The sequence below is a fragment of the Dipteris shenzhenensis genome, chromosome 13 (assembly GCF_047967505.1).
Source record: "Dipteris shenzhenensis isolate YYH24624 ecotype China chromosome 13, Dip_SZ_1.0, whole genome shotgun sequence".
Taxonomy (NCBI): Eukaryota; Viridiplantae; Streptophyta; class Polypodiopsida; order Gleicheniales; family Dipteridaceae; genus Dipteris; species Dipteris shenzhenensis.
Genome location: NC_141608.1, coordinates 43,959,028 through 43,974,679, shown reverse-complemented (window position 1 = coordinate 43,974,679; position 15,652 = coordinate 43,959,028). Strand labels below are relative to the sequence as shown.

Here is a 15,652-nt window from a genome sequence, read left to right as displayed (position 1 = left end):
CGGATTGGTGATTGTATTAAGAGAATTATTGAGTTCTAGAACGTTACAGAACGTCTGCGAGTAGATCAGAAATAGGATAATTAAGTACAACAATTTTGAATTGTAGAGCATTTAGAACTAGCTTGAAGATTGATTCATTCTTGGAGACCATTAGGCTATCCTGGCAGTCTCTGAGAGCACATCAGGCTTGTTCTGCTGCTATCCCATATTGGGTCCTCTGAGATAACCACCAGCACAAGTACTGCAGTTTACAAAACTCCACGCGTATCTTCCTGAGCACAGCTTCAAAGCTGCTGATACTTGCTTTTGTATAATAACAAAACACCCTAACGATTTTGATGATAAGACAACCAAAACACTCACCAGTTATATCATTCGGATATAAAATTTTCATTTTTACTTTACTTGGCTTTATTGACAAGGCATCACTGTCGCTCCTACAGAAAAGTTGTTCACAATACTGCAGCAAGCATATGCCTTTCAAAGCTGGAAAAATTGAAACTGGGGAGCTGTCATCACAATCATAATTCATAATAATCATGTATGAATGCCTTGTTCCTGTATAAACATTATTCACATTGGTGTTCAATACCACATACAGTTTCTGAGTCTCCCTTTTCCTTATGAATGTAAAGGAAATCAATGAAATAATCAGCAATGATGAGCACACAAAAATGCCCTAACACCTATTTTGAGGTTGTTCTCGCACGAGTCCTAAATTTCGACCCAAACCCAGTATTTGAAGCCATTTCACAGACATTTACAGACAAAATGTACACAGTAAATATTACATCATCAGAGCCCATGGTAATCTCCATTGGCATTTCACATTATTTCACAAACTATGGAAACTCTCAAGGACCTTACTGGGATCTAGTTGGCCACTGTAATAGCTAGATGAAACAGCTGATATCTCATGGCGACCTTTCCACTCCTCTCCAGGCTTTAATGTGATGGGCTTCTCTATTGCTGCAGCTTCCACACAGATCATGTGCTTATAATCCTCGTCACCAAAATCTGCTATAGCTTTTGATTTCTTCTCCCAAGGATTCCAAACAACTGCATAAGAAGCATAAGGTTTGGAAAATTGGCCAGTCGTCATACAATTCAATTGCATTCGCAAATCAATGAGATATCAATATTAACAGCATTAATTTCAACCTTCAGAAATATCACAAATCCTGCAGCAAACTTGACTTTTCACCCCTTTCAAAAAGAGGAAAGCAAAGCCCACCTCCCTTATCCAGTGTGGTCTCTCCACACTGGAAGCCATAGGCGAATAAGATGAGATCATGTCCATGAGATTGTGTTATTTGATGTTTCCTTAGATTAAGGCATATGACACTCTGGAGTGAAGACAGATGAGAGGAGAGTGTCACCTGCATCAGGGAGCCCTTGTTTCTTCATTACAAATGTCCTTTTCTTTTCATGATCAATTATAGCAATCTTTGTAGGCGTGCTCAGGTACACTCTATCCACCTGCTCAAACAGGACCATTAAGACCCTGCTAGCTGTTTCTATGAAATGAATGGGGCAGAATTAAAAGGTATCGTACCTCAGTTTCAAAAGTTAAAGCATCGCCTTGCTCTGTGTAGCGTGTCCTATTCTGTAGATTGTCAAGGTAGTTCAAGGTTTCTAGTCCTTCTATCCGAACTTCACTGCAAAATTTCTAAAATTATTTCTGTATGGAGAAAAGAATACTCTTGCACTACCTATTCTGTGGAATGTTGAGAAAATGCAAGCTTTCCAAAGCATCATTCATGCGCCCGCTATTAGCATACCTGGTGTGAGCAAGAGACATTATCTACGTGCTGCGCGTGCTCTGAATACAGGGTGCAAACAAGGGTGAAGGAGGGAGAGACACCCACACCACAACAAGAAGCTGTCTTTTTACAATCTGTACAACATCATCCTTTTTTTTCCAGGCACACATCACACGTACATGTATGGAAATCCAAAATCTCCAACTCTCCAGACACTTCCCCAAGCCCCCTCTTCACACCTGGTCCTGAACTTAATTAACCACTCTATATCCCCCCCCCCCTATGGGAACACATGCCCGCACACTTGCATTTAATTACATATCTTGGCAACCAGTAACCTGATTGACGCGGGAACAGTCAAACCTTGAAGCTCACCCAACACTACACCTCCCTCTGGACTCCATAGCGCAGGTGGACTTACAAAACAACCCAACACATCTTCCTACACAATGTCAATAAAACCCACTAACCACCCCTAGAAGCAACAAAAATAAATTTTCACATAACATTTCTCCCCCAGCTGCAGAGTACGCAAAGGCACAAAGGCAAGACAAATCCGCAAATAAGCATGCCTCAAAGACACCAGCAAATTGCACATCCAACTCACAATCCTCAAGCAAGAAACACCTATCAACATCAACCTCATGAACTCCAGCTTGCGCATTTATCAGCATATCCTCATCACATAAAGGCATATCCAAATGCATTCCAAAATTTACTGCTAACTGATACAATTCATGGCTTGTAACTACAGTGGAACTACTCAACACCGCATCATGGTTATCCAATTCAAAGGGCATCCCTACCTGCAGGTATCCACAAGGCTCCTCTAGCCTCTCATCTGCAGTGCATCTCTGACTCATGGACTCAACAATGCAAGCATCATCCTCACCATCAAACAAGCCATTCAATTCACCATCATAAACATCCTCATACTGAATACATGCATCTGAATATTTGCTCCCAGAAATGTCCTCTATTTCCTGGATATCCCTAGGTATTGGGTAAGTGGAGGATCTTTTGCTATCCTCCTTGGTTTTTTATGATATCTTGATCATTCTTCTTCGCATCCTCAGCAGTTTCTCTTGTTCCAACCAACCTTCACCACTGCCAACTGTCACATGTGACATTTCCTCATGTTCCTCATGCTGCTTAACACTCCCAGTCTACCACAAAATAGTTGAAGAAGACTCTTGTACCTTGAACTGCTCAACCAAAGCATTTGAGAAGGCAACCCAACTGCTCGTGACTCTCCTACGCAAGGACCTGTACCACATAAGTGCACTACCCTCAAGAAAATCACCCAAGATATCGGCCCATTTTTCCTTGGGCCAGTTGTACGAATCCCATGAATGTCAAAAAACCCATAAATACACCTCAGGGTCCTCCCCCCTGGCTCCACAATACACTGGCAAATCCATCAAAGGTAAAACACGAATTGTCTCCCAGCAAACACCAACCAGACCTCCAACCTATCCCAAAAGCATGTCCACTCTATAGTATCTCACCACCTTACACGTGCATCAGTTCACCATGTGCATCTACCCCTGCAAACAATCAGGTATACTGACCATATAATGCACCTCATGCTATCACTTGGATGCCTACATCAGCTTAGCCAAATCTCTAATACCAGCCTTAGTGGCTGGTCTAACTCTTGCAGCAGCGTACAGCTTCTTGTCTTCAACCCCAGCACACGTATGCGCTAAGCCACCCACATCGTGCTTAAGGAAGGTTCGAGAGCCACCCACACAACAGCTTGTTATTCCAGATGCTCTCTCAGCATAGCTCTATGTTCCAGCCAAAGCTTTCCAACCCAGCATCCTCAACATATCGATGTGATGCCCCATTTCTTCGTCCAAAGACCCACAGCGTGCTCACGATCCCGTCTGCTCGTCGACCAGCTAGCCTCCAGATCTGTCAGCTGCTATGCTCTAGCCGAGATAGCATGACCTCGGAAAGATCGCGGGCATTTTCTCTTAGATGACCGACTTTTGTAATATTTTATGTGCGTAAATAAAATGGTCAAGGGAAGTAACTGCCAAGGTCCTAGGTGAGGGTGTATTGGCATCGACTAGGTGGTTCTGAGTGCTAAGGCCTAGGTGCACCTAAATGTGTAATAATGCCAAGGGGCAAATGTTTTAATTGTGCCCCAAGAGAGGGGTAAATGGTGTACCAAGCTAAAGGTCTAAAATGATGACATGTGGCAGAGGGAACCATCTAGGGAGTTGTGGGCTTGTGGATATGCATGAGGAAAGAAAATTACGTATCTTTGGTGTACATGCAATCCACAAGGAGGCTGGGAGGATGTTCGAGATGCCAGCGCCTGTGATTTTGGATAAGCTAGTGAATCAACGAGAAGAATGAAGGATTAGAAAGTGTTTGTTTCATTTGGTATCAGAGTGGGTGAGCGTTCATGTTGGACGAGGAGTGCGTATGAAGGGAGCGCAAACGCGGGATATGTGACGACGACACAGCCAAGCTCTAGGCTTATCAGCTGTCGCAGGAGCGGAGGGTTCTCGTAAGGCAGGTGACGGAGGATTACTTTGTGGAGAGAGGCTGGCGACGGGCTCTGACGGACTCTTAGCGACAACTGGATAGAAAGAGAGCGTTTCATTTGCTATCGCCTCATCCTATCGCGCTCTTTCAATTTGTCACCTTTGCCCTCTGCTGCATCAGTTTTCTCTGGACGCATCCCGGTTGTTAGGCCTGTCAGATTTCCTTCGGAAGAGATCAGGTTGTTAGGCCTTTCAGAGGTGTTGGCGGTGTCAAGCGTATCAGTGGCCTCATCGACGAAGGAATATAGCCTATCATTTCGTTGTGATTGACTCTGATACGAATGAAGGAATAGATAGTAGAATTAGCCCGTGAATTGACGAGAGAACCAGACAGCCAGCAAAAGTCAGGCTTGACGAAAGGAACTGAAAGCGAAATAGGAGCGTGTCATTTGGTATCACCCTGATAGTGATACCGGCACGAGCGGCTGATCAATCCGAAACAGAGAGCGGGCTTCGGGATATCTACGTTATGTGGAGCTTCCAGGGAGCATCATTTATTTCTTCTATATAAATTTTAATTTTCAATTTCTGAAAAGGGGAATCTGAACTGAAAAAAAAAAAAACTATTTTCCCTTTTGAAAGAATGGAGATAGAGGGACAAGATTCCAAGGTAAATCCTGGTGAATCTAGAGCGCAGTCTACATAAGAAATGTCCCATCACACAACACCTACTCTAGTGGGTAGAATTTCTGTATTAGAAGATGCTTTACAACAGATCATGAACCAGCTGCTTCAAGTGAACGCTGGTCAAAATGAAATTAGAGAAATGGTGCAAGCCTTGTCGGCTAAACCATCTAGAAATGAAAAGGGCAAAGCTCTAGCAGAGCCAGAGCCCAGTATACACTCATCAGAACGTGCGAAGGTCAAAGTACCTATTATTACCAACTATAGACCGAAAAAGTACGCTGGTCGGATGACCGAGCGCAGCTCTGATGTAATCGAGGTTTGGTTACACAAGTGGGAAGAAGCCTTCGCCATTTGTGAAATCAGATCTGATCTAAAGAAAATCCGCGAGACCACTCACCTGTTTATTGAGGCAACGGATAGGTGGTGGATTAAGCAACAGAAAGATCAAGTTGCCCCTACCACCTGAAAAGGGTTTAAGGATGAATTTAAGAAACACTTTCTTCCACTTGACGAAGAGTCCCCAGCTTGGGATGCTTACAGAAACCTTCGCCAGAGGAATTTGTCAGTGGCAGAGTACACTGACAAATTCAGAGAATGTGTTATGAAGATAACAGACTCTCTTCCTATGTCGCTTCAGTTGAAAGACTATATCTATGGACTGAACGACAAGATTAAAATGGAAGTTCGGGCTAAATATGTGACTACATTAGATGAATCTATTGCAATAGCCCTGAACTATGAGGATGCTTGAGGCAAGGCTAGTGGGTTTGTGCAGGCAGGGACTCAGCATGAGTACCCGAGAAAAGGGGGATTTCAAAGGAAATGTACTTCAAAGACAAGTGTCTCGCAGCCAAGTGGCCAAACCAAGCAGGTGAAGCCGGTTGAGGGACCAGCAAAGACAAGTACCACCGTTGGGGTGAAAAGGAAAGTAACTCCAATGGCAGCTCGAGCTTGCTCAAAGTCCTCGTTGACCCCTGAGCAAAAAGAGAAAGCTAGAAAAGAAGGATTGTGCTTCAGCTGCCTTCAGCGACATCAGTGGAAAGATTGTCTACTAAACAAAGACCGTCGCACGGCCAATATGATAATATCTGAATGCGACACGGAAATGCAGGAGAGTCCCAATGTGGAACATATGCAGATGCAATTGGCGGGACCTTCTCAGAGATTAGTACCTGTGTTGTTAAGTGTGTCTGTTACTAAGTTAGTAAGAGGTGCACCTAATAACATCCTTTCAAAGCCCGCAGCAACGGGGTATACGTTTTTCGATGAGCCCAAGTTGATTACAATGAAAGGGCAAGTAGCCAATCATGATGTGATTGTGTTGTTTGACTCAGCGTCAACGCACAATGTAATTAACTCGAAGCTTATTGAGAGGCTCAAGTTGAAAACTAGTCCGTCTGACTATGCTTATACGGTCAGGATGGCGGACGAAAGTTCAACTGAAGTATGGGACTAGAGGGTTACCCAGTTGGAACTTCGAATACAAGACTATGTTGAGAAGCTGGACTTTGAGTTGACCAGGCTTGCTCACGCAGATATAGCCCTAGGTATGGCTTGGCATTTTTGAAAAAATCCAGCCATTGATTGGAAAAAGCATATTTACCAGTTCAAGATGAACGGGGTAGAATATGTTTTGCGAGGTGAAAAGGATTTACCTCGAGGACCATTGATTTCAGCCATGGAAATTCGGAAGACTCCGAAAGAATTTCTATGTTTGTGTATAGCATCGGTAGAGTTGGATTGATGATGCGTCGACTAGCACTGAGGCTACCCAAGATGGGAAAATGGCCGAGTTGGCTAAAGAGATATCGGAGAAGTTCTCTGATTGTTTTAGGGATAAGTTACCTTATGGGTTACCTCCAGAGCGGAATGTTCAACATAAAATTGAGCTTATCCCGGGGGCAGAACCTGTAAATAGACCTCCCTATAGATTAAGTTTTACAGAAGAAACGTATAGGTCATCTCTGTCAGAGGTAGACTTCTGCGTACTGCTCCTGCGAGCTTCCCCTCCCCCCCTCGCCGTTAGCTCTACCTCCCCCTAGCTCCTCCCCTCGCCGCGACCACCCCCATCCCTCCCCCTCCGCCCTCGACCCCCGTCCCCCCTCCCCCTCACCCGCCGCCCACCTCGCTGCCCCCTCGCCTCGCCTCCGCTCCAACCCGCCCCCTCGCTCCAACCCGCCCCCTCGCCTCCGCTCCAACCCGCCCCCTCGCCCCCGCCCCCTCCGCTCCAACCCGCCCTCGCCCTCGCCTCGCCTCCGCTCCAACCCGCCCCCTCGCTGCTCCCTCGCCATCTGCCCCGCTCCAACCGCCCCCTCGCTGCTCTCTCGCCCCGCCCCTCCCTCGCCTCCACTCCCCCCCCCTCTCCCTCGTCTCAGCCGCCCTCACCCCCCCCTCCGCTCTCTTCCACCCCGCCCCTCCGCCTCACCTCGCTTCACCCAACCCCCCCCCTCGCTTCACCTCACCCCCCCCCCTCGCCGCTCCGCCTCACCCGCCGACCCCCCTCGCTTCACCCGCCCCCCCCGCCTCCATTCCGCTCTCCCCGCCCCCCGCTTCACCTCTCCACCCCCGCCACTCCAACCCCGCCCCCCCCGCCCTTCCGCGCCCTTCCGTATTCCCCGCACCCCGCAGCCTTCACCCCGCCCTCCGTTCCGACCCCCCCGCCCCCTCACTTCGCCTCGCCCGCCTCACCCCCAGGCTCCACCTCCCGCTTCGTCCCCCTTCTTGGGTGGCAGCCTGTTTTTCCTCATCGGAAGCTTGCAGTTAGTCTTGGCGGTATGGCGGCCCCCTGCCCAGATCCGGAGGCCCAGTCGGACCCTCCCTCTCCAGATGCCTACCGCGTTATCCTGACAGAGCAACAATCATCTCGTGTTAAGGAGGTTGCCATTGACTTTGCTCGTACCTCTGTTTACGGTAGAGTCATTGGACACTCCCCCTCCAGGTCTACCATTAGGGACTGGCTCCAGTCCACTCTCCTGCTAGAGGATGGCCATATTGAGGAGGTGGCCCTTATGGGAAGGGGCATCTTCTGGCTCAAACTCTCCAATGAGAAAGCTGCGAGCAACCTGATTGCCGGTTCCCCCACATCGGTGGATGGGAAGATTATCATGATAGTCCCGTGGTACCGTGGATTCAGCGCAGCGGATTTCAATGTTCGGTTCCGTATACCTCGCCACCCAGTGACACTAGTTTTTCCAAGGCTTGCTACTGAGTTGCGGCCGATTGTCAGGGACTTGGGCTCCCATTTTGGCTGGGTTATGCACGACACCTTTGCCGACGCGGTGACCACGGCAGGAGCTCCCCGAGTCCGTGTGGCTGTGGCGGATCCTGCGACTCTCCCTGCAGTGATCGAGATTGTGACAGGTGCCGGCAGCATCACCCAGAGCATGATAGTCACCGGACAGCCAGGTCAGTGCCTGCGGTGCCACGGCTTTGGGCACTTGGCGGCTGCTTGTCCACGCTTCGCCAGCTGTCTCGACCCCCCCCGCCCCCGTCCCCTCCGCCCCCACCCCCCCAGACAGCCACGTCAGGAGGAGCCGAGGCAGTCGGAGTCTGGTCCAGAGGTAGTGGGCGGTTGGACCGAGGTTCGAAGGAAAAGAGGAAAGAACAAGAAGATTTCGGATAAAGGCAAGGAGGCAGAGGTTACCCTTCCTGCAGCAGCACTCCAGAGACCTGACAGGCAGACGCCCCAGGGACCTGGGAGAGCTTCTTCTTCGACGGCAGCCCGCCCTCCACAGCCTCAGATCCCCCTCTCTCCCGCTCCCCCGCCTTCTCCCCAATTTCCCCCCCCTTCGCCCGACCCGCAGTTTCAGCCCCCGCCTCCTCTTCCTCAGTCTCCTCCTCCTCCCCCTCAGCCCCAGTTCCAGATGCATCCCCATCCCCCCCCCTGTCCCCCTCGCCTCTCCTACAGAGTTAGCTGCACCGTCGGCTTTCCAGCCGAGTGCAGCCCCCGCTCCACCTCCTCCACCTTCTCCGCCAGTCGCCTCCGTGGAGTCCGAGTCGCCTATCCCGCAGCCTCCTCCCCCTCCCCCCCGCTGGCAGGACACCCGGAGTCTATACCACCAGTGGAGCAGGCTCCCCTTCCCGCTAGCCCCTCAGTGGCAGACTCAGCTGGGTCTCAGCTCCAGGAGAGAGAGCTTCCTCGAGACTTTTACAGATCTGGCCCCTGGGACTACCTGGATGTGGCCGACCTTGGGACCTTCCCGGCTTGTCTCGACATTAGTATCTTCCTGCTCCGCAAAGGGGCGGATGGGAAGATTGCTGCCTTGGCTCCCAGGGATGGCCCTAGCTTCGCTTTCACGTTCCTCAGCGATGGCACCGAGACCTGGACAGACGACTCGGTTTGGGAGGCTCTCAGAGAGCAGACACACGCCCAGGTTTGCTCCTGGATAGGCCCGTCCGGTGGGTAGCTTCTCGAGACTCAGTGGTCCGAGGGCGATGTGCGCCTGCGGTGGCGTTGCACCGCCAAACGCTTCCGACTGATTGTGATCCTCAGACCCCCCCTGTCATGGCCTCTCCCCCAGGATGTCAGAGCTTGGTCCCAACAGAAACTCCGAACCTTCTACGGGATGACCACTTCAGAGATCTCGAGCTGGCTCGAGAAAGCATTTGCTCATGGCACCAGAGGCCTCTCGCCATTGCTGAAGGTGTTGAAGAACGGGCAGGACGACCCCGTCTCCCCCGCCAAACCTTCTCATAAGCGGCAACACCTCCATTCCGATATGTCTGATTCTTCTTCAACTTCGACCGCGAGCAGACAGTTGTTCGCAGCCCCCCGTCCCTCTCCATGAGCCTACACCTCGTACCCTAGAATGTGAACGGGTTTCACTCTTCGGGCACCCGTGGTCCCAGGAAGCTCATTTTGCGACAGGAACTTCAGCCTGCAGTGATTGGTCGATTGGATGTACTTTTGCTCCAGGAGCACAAGCTTTCTGCGGCTCATTCCCGTAGCTGCGGGAAGGTTCTCCCTGGACGTTCCTACACTTATTGGGAGCCTTCGATCGGCGCACAGGGGAGGAGTGGGGGTGTCTGTACCTCCGTGTGCGAGCAGTTAGCCCAGGAAGTTTTCGGTCACGGCACGTTGATCCCAGGCCGAGCCCTTTGGGTAGGCCTGAATTTGGAGGGATCCAAAATAGGAATCCTCAACATTTATGCTCCCACAGACCTCCGATGCAGAGCCACCTTCTGGAGGACACTTACAGGGATTCTTCCAGACATGGATTCCTGGATTGTTGGAGGAGACTTCAACAACCTGGAGTCCTTGGAGGACCAGCAGGGCAGAGATCCGGAGTTCACAGGTATGGCTCAGGCAGAGCAGTCAGCTTGGGACTCTTTCATCTTCGCGACAAGAGGGAGGGACAGTTGGAGAGACCCGTCCTTCCGGCGTTGGCACGGGAGCCTGGACTTCTCTTGGGGCTTCCGCAGGGAAGGAGGCAGACTCCTGGAGAGGCTTGATAGATTCTATGTCAGTGATTGGGCCATCAGTAGAGGCGGCCAGGCGGGTATAGTTCCAGGGACGACACTCTCCGCCGACCATGCGCCTGTGCTCCTATCATTAGATTCGGCAACCCAGACTCTCCCCCCCCGATCATGCAGGATTCCCGACTCCATCTTCTCGAGGGTGGACGTGCGCAGCAGCATTTGCAGTCTTTGGGACAGAGACTGGGGGGAGGGCGTGGATCTGGTAGACTCGGTCGCGCAGGCTCTGCAGGAGTCCAGCCAGATCTGCCAGCTCGCAGCCCTACAGGTTCGACAGGATTGGTGGGGCAGAGAGAGAGCTCTTCGGAGGGACCTCGCCTCCATTCAGCGACTCCAGCAGGCTTCCCCGGGCTCAGAGGAGCTTCGGATCCAGGCCCTTCGAGCCAGAGCCCTCCTGGAGGAGACCCTCCAGCGTCGCTCCGAGTTTTCCTATCACGCCTCTCTCTCCTTCTGGGCCCGGAAGGGTGACCGGATGTGCAGGGAGTTCTTCAGGACGCATGGCCAGAGAGCTGCAGGTGATCAGCTTCGGAGTCTCAGGACAGCGGATGGTCACATCGTTACGGATCCGGGGGAGGTCCTGGGGTTGGCCACTGACTTCTACAGGACCCTCTTCCAGCAAGAGCCGCTTGCCCCTCGTGCTAGTCGTGCCCGTGAGGAGGTGTGGAGGCACATTCCACCCCTGGTCCAGCCTAGCATGCAGGCGACGTTGTTGGCACCGTTCACCTCGGATGAGATGTTGGAGGCCTTGATGGCTATCGACGGACAGAAATGCCCAGGTGAGGATGGGCTATCCCGAGCATTTTTCACCTCCTTCTGGGACCAGATCCATCAGCCCCTCCTTGCAGCTCTGCAGGGGATTTTCAGCAGCGGTCAGATGCCAGAGAGCCTTTCCTCAGGACTGATTTGCCTCATCCCGAAGGGAGGAGATAGACAGGAGATCCGCCAGTGGCGTCCGATCACTCTCCTTACCACTGCCTACAAAATCCTCGCCAAGATGATCAGTGCTAGAGTTCGGCCTCTACTCCCAGACCTCGTCCATGACACTCAGACAGGCTTTGTCCAGGATCGCAGTATCCTAAATAATGTCTTCACCTTTTCAGAGGCGGCGGAGTAGGCTCAGTACAGCGGATCACACCTTGCCATTTTACTTCTCGACTTCGAGAAGGCCTACGATCGCGTGGACTGGTCCTTTTTGGAGGGGACTCTGGAGCGGCTAGGTTTCCCGGCAGGTTGGATTCAGGGTATCTCAGCTTTGTACAGGACAGCGTCTAGCAGAGTCATCATTGGAGGCAGGATGGGTGAGCGCTTTAGCTTGGAGAGATCAGTACGTCAGGGCTGCCCCCTGGCTCCTTACCCGTTTCTCTTCTTCGCCGAGGCCATGACTTACTACCTTCGGGCGAGGTCCACAGGGCGCAGGGGTGTTCGCCTTCCACTCCGGGAGGACACGGAGCTTTTGGACTCGGAGTACGCAGATGATACAGCCCTTTATGTCCAGGACGATGAGAGGATGCTAGAGAGGGTGCGGATGGCCCTGGAGGTTTTCTGCTCGGCCGCTGGTGCGAAAATCAACTGGAACAAATCAGTTGGTTTTCTCACAGACCCGGGGGCGTGTTCTCAGTGGGGGCGATTTTTGGGTTTCAGATGGATTCCACGTGGACAGACAGCTAGATACCTTGGCTTCCAGGTTGGCCTAGACATCACGCCAGCTCAGCAGTTTCTCCCGGTGCTAGACTCCATCCGACGGAAGCTGGCTTTCTGGAGCACTGCTAAGCTCTCCCTTGCAGGTCGTGCCTTGGTAGTTAACCAGGTCCTCCTAGCCACGGCTTGGTATGTGGCTTCCTGCTGGTGCTTCTCGAGATCCAGCGTGGCACAGCTCAGGAGGTTGGTTCGGAACTTCCTTTGGTCTGGGGAGGATGGGCATAGAGATACCAGAGCAAGGGTTGCTTGGCAGACAGTCATTCTTCCGCAGGCTGAGGGTGGCCTGGGGGTCATTGATCCAGAGCTTCAGAGTCAAGCCTTGTTAGGCAAGCTTATCATTCGCGGTTTGACCCCAGGGGGACAGACGTGGAAGATGTTACTTCAGCAGGGAGTCGGCTCTTGTGTCCCGCGCCGAGGTGGAGAGTGGCTACCGTCCCTCAGGTGGATCTTCACCTCCGCCCCGCTCACTCAGCCCCGCTCCCCACTCGTTCGTAGCCTCCTCATGGTTTGGAGGCGGCTCCGCCTCAGTCTCATTCAGTCCCCTCCCAGCTGTCAGGAGGAGATCGATCGCCAGCCGCTTATCTGGAACGGTCAGGTCAGAGATGCCGAGGGCCTTCAGTTGGGGGAGAGATCACATATCAGGTGGGACGGCTGAATGAGGGGGCCAGCCCGATCCCTTCGTGTTTGGAGGGATACGTACAGACATCTGGAGATGACTGATCTTGCAGACGCAGCTGGAGGTGCACGTGGAGCCCAGGCGAGACGCACGGAGATCGACGGTGCGATCCCAGCTGCTTGGTTGGTTCCACCTGAGCATCAGATCCTCATGCCTGGTGACACCCGTTGGCTGGGACAGTTCACCCCCCGTGGCATTCCACTGGTGATCGCAGGACGTTTGGACGACTCCTCTATCTCCTTCTTCGCGGTTTCTGGGGATGGATGACTCAGGAGAGAGGGTGCGCTCATCGACCCCCTACTCTCGTGGCAGAGGGTTCGGGTCGTAGGCCTCTTGGGGAAGGTCTGGCGTACCGACCCTAGCATCGAGCAGGACCAGGTGCAGCTTTGGCGTCTTTGGCTCTGGGAGGGGCGGGCCTTGTCAGAGCTTGAGTGGGACCCAGGAGAGTGGTGGTGGCCAGAGATTGTGACAGGACAGGGGCCGACCTCCTTCTTCGCCTACAGTACGACTCTGGGCAGGCGAGTTCTCGGGAGGATGCAGAGCCGCCCCCCCACCCAGCGACCCAGCTGGTACGCACAGGGTATTTCTAGGTTCTTTTTGCAGGCATTCTGGAAGGCCTTGTGGGAGAGCTGGCGGCCGCGAAAGATCTCATACTTCCTGTGGCTTCTTGCCCACAAAGGTCTTCCAGTGGGGAGCTGGTTGAGGCAGATAGGCCAGGACGGTTGCTGCCAGATTTGCCATGCGGATGAGGAGACACCAAAACACTGCCTATGGAGCTGCACTCGCGCCCAGGAAGTGTGGAGGTGGACTTTTGGGATTCTTACTCGTGCAGCACCAGAGCTAGGATTGATCACTTGGGGCGCGTTCTGTTGGTGCAGCACCGCACCTGGTCTTCATCACTTATTCGAGGCATGCCAGCAGGACCCCACTTTCCTTATTACACAGGGGACGTGGGGACCGCTCGAGGGTATCCCACAGCACCTAGCAGAGGCTGATACAGGAGTCCGGGAGAGGCAGCCAGTCTGGGAGATTATTAGCAGCATCACAGGGTGGCACATCTGGACCTCGCGCCGCGCGCAGATCCTAGGTGGCACCTCCTTATCGACTGCCCAGATCATGGCGGAGATTTGGAGTGAGATTATTCATACTCTCAGAGGCCAATGGGACCAGATTCACGGAGACTCCCGGGCCGGTCAGGAGAAGCGGAGACGCTTCCTCCGGGCTTGGGACACACAGGGCCTCTTCTTCGCGCAGACTACGCAAGGCCTTCGGTGGCATTACTCACCACCCCGATGGCTGTTCATTCACACTCGTCTTATCCCTCCGTGAGAGGATGGTTTATTTTGCTACCTTTTAGGGCTGCGTCCGATTTGTGAACGCAGCCCGTCAGCTATAAGCTGACCTCTTGTATCTTGTTCTCGAAGTAATATAATTAGCACTGTTTTTTCGGCAAAAAAAAGTTTTACAGAAGAAGCTGAGGTGCGAAGACAACTGAAAGAATACCTCAACCTGGGGCAAATTCAACCCAATTTTCCACCTTTTGCTTCCCCAGTGATATTAAAGAGGAAGAAAGATGATACTTTTCGCCTCTATATAGATTACAGAGCATTAAATAATATCATTGTTAAGCACAGGTATCCGATGGCTCGGATCGATGATTTGCTAGATGCATTACATGGGGCCGTAATTTTCAGTAAGATAGATCTTAAGTGTGGCTACCATCAGATCCGTATTAGAGCCGAGGATGTGCATAAAACCGCTTTTAGAAGCAGGTTTGGTCATTATGAGTTTTTGGTAATGCCCTTTGGACTTACTAATGCTCCAACTACATTCATCATGCTTATGAACGATTTACTACGTCCGTATATCGGAAAGTTTGTAGTACATTTTATTAACGATATTCTGGTATTCAGTAAAAGTATTACTGAGCATCATAAACACTTAAGAATAGTGTTGTGGTTCAGATGCGGGAGATGCTAGCACTTGCGAGAGCTAACATCCGCCAAGCTATGGATAGAGCTAAGGCGTATGCGGATGAAAACTGATCCGTTAGGGAATTTAAGGAAGGAGAAAAAGTTTTTCTCAGAGTTCCTTCGCTCTCTAAGTCTTTGACTGTAGGAGAGTGTGCTAAGTTATCACCTCGATACTGTGGGCCATGGTTAATTCTAAAAAGAATAGGCAAGGTAGCCTATAAATTAGAATTGCCACCGGGGTGTAAGGTGCACCCAGTGTTTCATGTTTCTCGTTTAAAGAAATTTTTGCATACTGGTGACTCACTAATCGAAGGTGTGGTTTTGTTTCAGGAGATAGAGGATAATGCAAGACGCAAACCAACAAGAATCCTGGACCGAGGAACAATGCAAGTGCGCAATCGGAAGATACCCACGGTGTTGGTTGCATGGCATGGTCTGCCTCTATCGGAAGCTACCTGGGAATATTGGAAGCTACCTGGGAATCCGTATACCAGTTACGGAGAGTGTTCCCAGATTTCATCATCGAGGACGCTGATGCTTGAAGAGGGAAGGAATGTTATGCTCTAGCCGAGATAGCATGACCTCGGAAAGATCAGTGGGCATTTTCTCTTAGATGACCGACTTTTGTAATATTTTATGTGCGTAAATAAAATGGTCAAGGAAAGTAACTGCCAAGGTCCTAGGTGAGGGTGTATTGGCATCGACTAGGTGGTTCTGAGTACTAAGGACTAGGTGCACCTAAATGTGTAATAATGCCAAGGGGCAAATGTTTTAATTGTGCCCCAAGAGAGGGGTAAATGGTGTACCAAGCTAAAGGTCTAAAATGATGACATGTGGCAGAGGGAACCATCTAGGGAGTCGTGGGCTTGTGGATATGCATGA

At 51.4% G+C, this 15,652-nt stretch overlaps 1 protein-coding gene across 2 annotated transcripts in view; it reads right to left on the bottom strand.

Moving 5' to 3' along the window:
* Positions 1–562: 562 nt before the first annotated feature.
* LOC147895445 (putative glucose-6-phosphate 1-epimerase) overlaps positions 563–15,652 on the bottom strand; it is a 49,314-nt gene continuing 34,224 nt past the window's right edge. Inside the window, exons 5-7 of one of the 2 annotated variants that reach the window (XM_087383517.1) lie at positions 1,556–1,606; positions 1,380–1,479; positions 563–1,059 (exon numbers count right to left, since the gene is read on the bottom strand). In XM_087383517.1, coding sequence (XP_087239643.1) covers positions 836–1,059; positions 1,380–1,479; positions 1,556–1,606 — 375 coding nt within the window. In that variant the 3' untranslated portion in view covers positions 563–835. Of the gene's footprint in view, positions 1,060–1,379; positions 1,480–1,555; positions 1,659–15,652 lie in introns of both variants that reach the window. The other variant, XM_087383516.1, reaches the window with a different exon arrangement.